The following is a 3,620-nucleotide window of genomic DNA, read 5'->3' as shown; positions in this document are numbered from 1 at the left end:
AGGGAAATAAACGAGATAAAGGAAAGAAATAAGAGCAAAAGAGAAGAAATAGAAGAAAGTCTGAGCAATTTTTCCAAGAGAATTCACAATAAAGGACATGAAAGTATGGGAGGAAAATTTCAGAAGAAAAGAAGAAGAAAGATTAAGAGAGGAAGGTAAAAGAATAGGCTGGAAACAAGAGGAGACAATAGACGAGAAAAGAGTGGTAATCATAGGAGATATTGAGATTACTGAAGAAGAGAAGCACTTTTTAAGTCTAGGATATAAATTCAAAAGAGGAGGTAGATAAGGAAGAAGCGGTTTATGGAATAGAGGAAGCACTTCAGGAAATAAAAGATGAAGAAGATAGGAACAGAATTTGGAGGAAACTAGTAAATATAGTAAATAACAAATGAAGAAGACAAAGAGGCAATCTGACTGACAAAGAGAAAATGGGAATCAAAAGGATAAGAACGAGAAAGGACATAGTAGTGGAACAGGCAGACAAAGGGGGAGCTATAGTTGTGATGGATAAAGTATGGTATGAAAAAAAGCTTGGAGATCTGAAAGACGAAACATATGAAGATGTGACGGAAAAAGGACAAGAAGAAGAGATAAAGAAAAAAGAGACTATAGAGGACTGCAAAAAGAAAGGGTTCAAGAGGTTAGTGAGAGAAGATGGAAAGCTACCTAGGATGAAAGGATTTCCAAAAATCCACAAAAAAGTAGTGAAGTTGAGGCCGGTGCTTAACTGCAGAAATAATATGATAGAACTGTTGGAGAAAAAGCTTAAGAGGATAACCGAGGCAGTGAGAGAAGGACAAGAAAGTAGAAGAGAAGAGAATACGCAAGAGGTTAAGAGGATGATAGATAAATTAGGAAGAAGAAATGAGAGCACAGTGCTATTTAGTCTAGATGTTAAGAGTATGTTCCCGAGCCTTAAGAGAGAAGAAATATTGAGAACAATAGAAGAGGAAATGGGTGAAAAGAGAATAGAAAACTGGAACAGTAAGAAGGTAAGAAAAGGATTAGAGGCGTTATGAGAGAATGGATACTGCATAATCAGAGACAGGATTGTTAAAATGAAGGAAGGACTTAATATAGGATCTTGTTTGAGTCCAGTACTATCAGATATAATAATGAATCGATTTGAAAAGGAGACGATAGAAAGAGGAGGAGAAAGACTGCTTCTTTTTTGCCGTTATGTGGACGACTGTTTAGGAATATGGAAGGGAACGAAAAGGCAACTGAAGAAATTCATAAGGGACTGGAAGATGAAAAGAAAGGGATTAGACTAGAAAATAAAATAGAAGTAGACAAGGAGATAAACTATTTAGATATGAAAATTAAGAAGTCGGAAAGAGGAGAGTTTATTACATCCTGGTACCAAAAAGAGTGTACAGCGGGAGTGTATTGCCACAAACGAACTGATGTGGATGAGGGTACAAAGAAGAATTTCATAGAGAACATGGAAGAAAGAATAGGGGACCTAAACACAAATGAAGAACAGAGTGAAACAGATTTAAAGAAGTTCTGGACACAACTAAGGAGAAATGAATTCAACGAAAAGGATAAGGTCACAAGAGACATAGCAAGAGAGAGAAAGAAAGAGGAAGAAGACAAGAACAAAAATGGTTTGGAATAGAAAACCTAGGCAAAGAAACAGAGAAAATAGAGAGAATGCTTCGGAAAGCAGGAATTAGGACGTACAGGAAAGGAGGAAACAGAATAATTGAACTAGTCAAAAGAACCAAGAGAAAAGCAGTAGCGGACAAAGATCAAAGGGAGGTAATATATAGAGTAGGATGCGCGGAGGGTAACAAAATTTACATAGGAGAAACAGAAAAGAAAATGCAAGACAGGATCAAACAGCACCAGGATAATGTAAGATTGAAAAGGGACAACAATGCGATATACAAGCATCAAAAAGAGACAAACCATAGGATAGGGTGGGAAGGAGCAGAGGTCATAGAAATAGAGAACAGAACTTTGGTGAGAAAATGGAAGGAAGCCAGGGAAATTCTGAAGGCAGGAGACAAGGTGATGAATTGGAATTCAGGATTCTCGATAAATAAAGAGTGGGAGAAGATTCTGCTTAAAGAAGAAATGAAAAGGAAGAAGAAAAAAGAGGAAAAATTAATAAGGATAATTAGAGGACAGAATGTATCCAGCAAAAAAAAAAAAAAACTTTTAATTGGGCATGTGTGCAGCTAAAAAGTGAAAGTGAAAGCGAAAGTTACACAAGTGTTACTTTTTAATGAAGGGGCGGAGCCTAATTAAAAATTGATCTCCGGAGAGTATATAAGTGGTGACCAACTCCCAAGCAGCAAAAGGAGTGGAAGTCAGATGAAGACACAGTTATTGTGTTGAAACTGTTACGTGATACTGTTTTCTACATATTATCACATAGCCTTGCTCAGTGTATTAGTACAATATGCAAACAAGGCCTGATAGAATAGTTATAAGATATTCAATTATAAAGTTTTGCACCTTGGGCATATTGGTTAATGTTCATACAGCTTAACCATGGTGATTTAATAGCTGATTGACTTGGAAACTAATGTATATATATATATATATATATATATATATATATATATATATATATATATATATATATATATATATATATATATATATAAACATTAGTTAATAACATTAGATATTAATATTATTTATATTTCTCAAGCAGCCGTTATTGATTCGTGAAGAGGCCATTCCTACTAGAATCTAACCTCAAATTTATTGAATTCATGTGCACTCCTAGAAGAATAAAGTTTTGTATTACGGATGGTACACGTAACCCACGAAAACAGATTCGATGGTACACATAGTAGAGTATTAAATATTGATTAGCCAGGTATCATTCGTTGTATTGACAAATGTAATTTGGAGTAATTCCTTTTCTGATGATCAGAAAAAGGAAACATTTTAAAATTATGTAGGCAACCCACATAACACAAACGGAAGTTGGGTAGCATATACCAAAGGTGCTAATAGACTAAGTAATTTTTGAACCAGTAAGTAGGCCTAAATGGTGATTTCTTTATTGGACTGCGTTAACAATACTGAAATCTAAGTCAATTGCAGTGTCAAGTTATTTTATTTCAAAAGGGAACAAAAAATAGTTGCAAACAAATTTATAATATTTCGCTATGCAACTTTCTCTGTGTTGAATTTATAACAAAATTATATTATATTAACAACTTGTTTGTAAGAACCGATGTTAAAAACTAATTTCATTTTGTCTCTAGCTAGCCATTCCGTTCCCAATTGTTACGTACCAACTTCTATCAAGTAAGTTTTCTCTCTCTCTAGTAGGGTATACATTGTAATAGAATGTTGCTTTCGTAGCTGGCTGCTGGATGTGATAATGACGCGTGTATGAATCAAAACAGGTCATACTACAACTCTCTGAAAAAGAAAACCCGCCTGCTACAGCCCGCCTACAAGCCTTACTGCTAGGAGCCAATCAACTTCGTAACCACGCCTTTGAACACGCCCACCATCTTTGCTGGGGGAACAGAATATAGGGGATTTTCTATCACACCCGCCTTCTCCAAACCTTCTCGCCTTTGCCTGGTCTAGAAACAACCAAAATCGAGTGTATTTTGATTCTGTTACTTTCCCTCGCGCTTTCT

The 3,620-nt window shown here is 35.5% G+C and overlaps 1 protein-coding gene across 1 annotated transcript; it reads left to right on the top strand.

Moving 5' to 3' along the window:
• The first annotated feature begins 431 nt into the window (after window positions 1-431).
• On the top strand, window positions 432-1,022 carry LOC145667611 (uncharacterized). Its single transcript, XM_081735074.1, has one exon. It carries the CDS (start codon window positions 432-434, stop codon window positions 1,020-1,022), a length of 591 nt encoding a protein of 196 aa, XP_081591200.1.
• Window positions 1,023-3,620: the final 2,598 nt, after the last annotated feature.

The sequence above is a fragment of the Thermobia domestica genome, chromosome 13 (genome assembly GCF_964235325.1).
Source record: "Thermobia domestica chromosome 13, izTheDome1.hap1.1, whole genome shotgun sequence".
Lineage (NCBI taxonomy): Eukaryota > Metazoa > Arthropoda > Insecta > Zygentoma > Lepismatidae > Thermobia > Thermobia domestica.
This window is presented reverse-complemented; position numbering and strand designations above follow the sequence as displayed.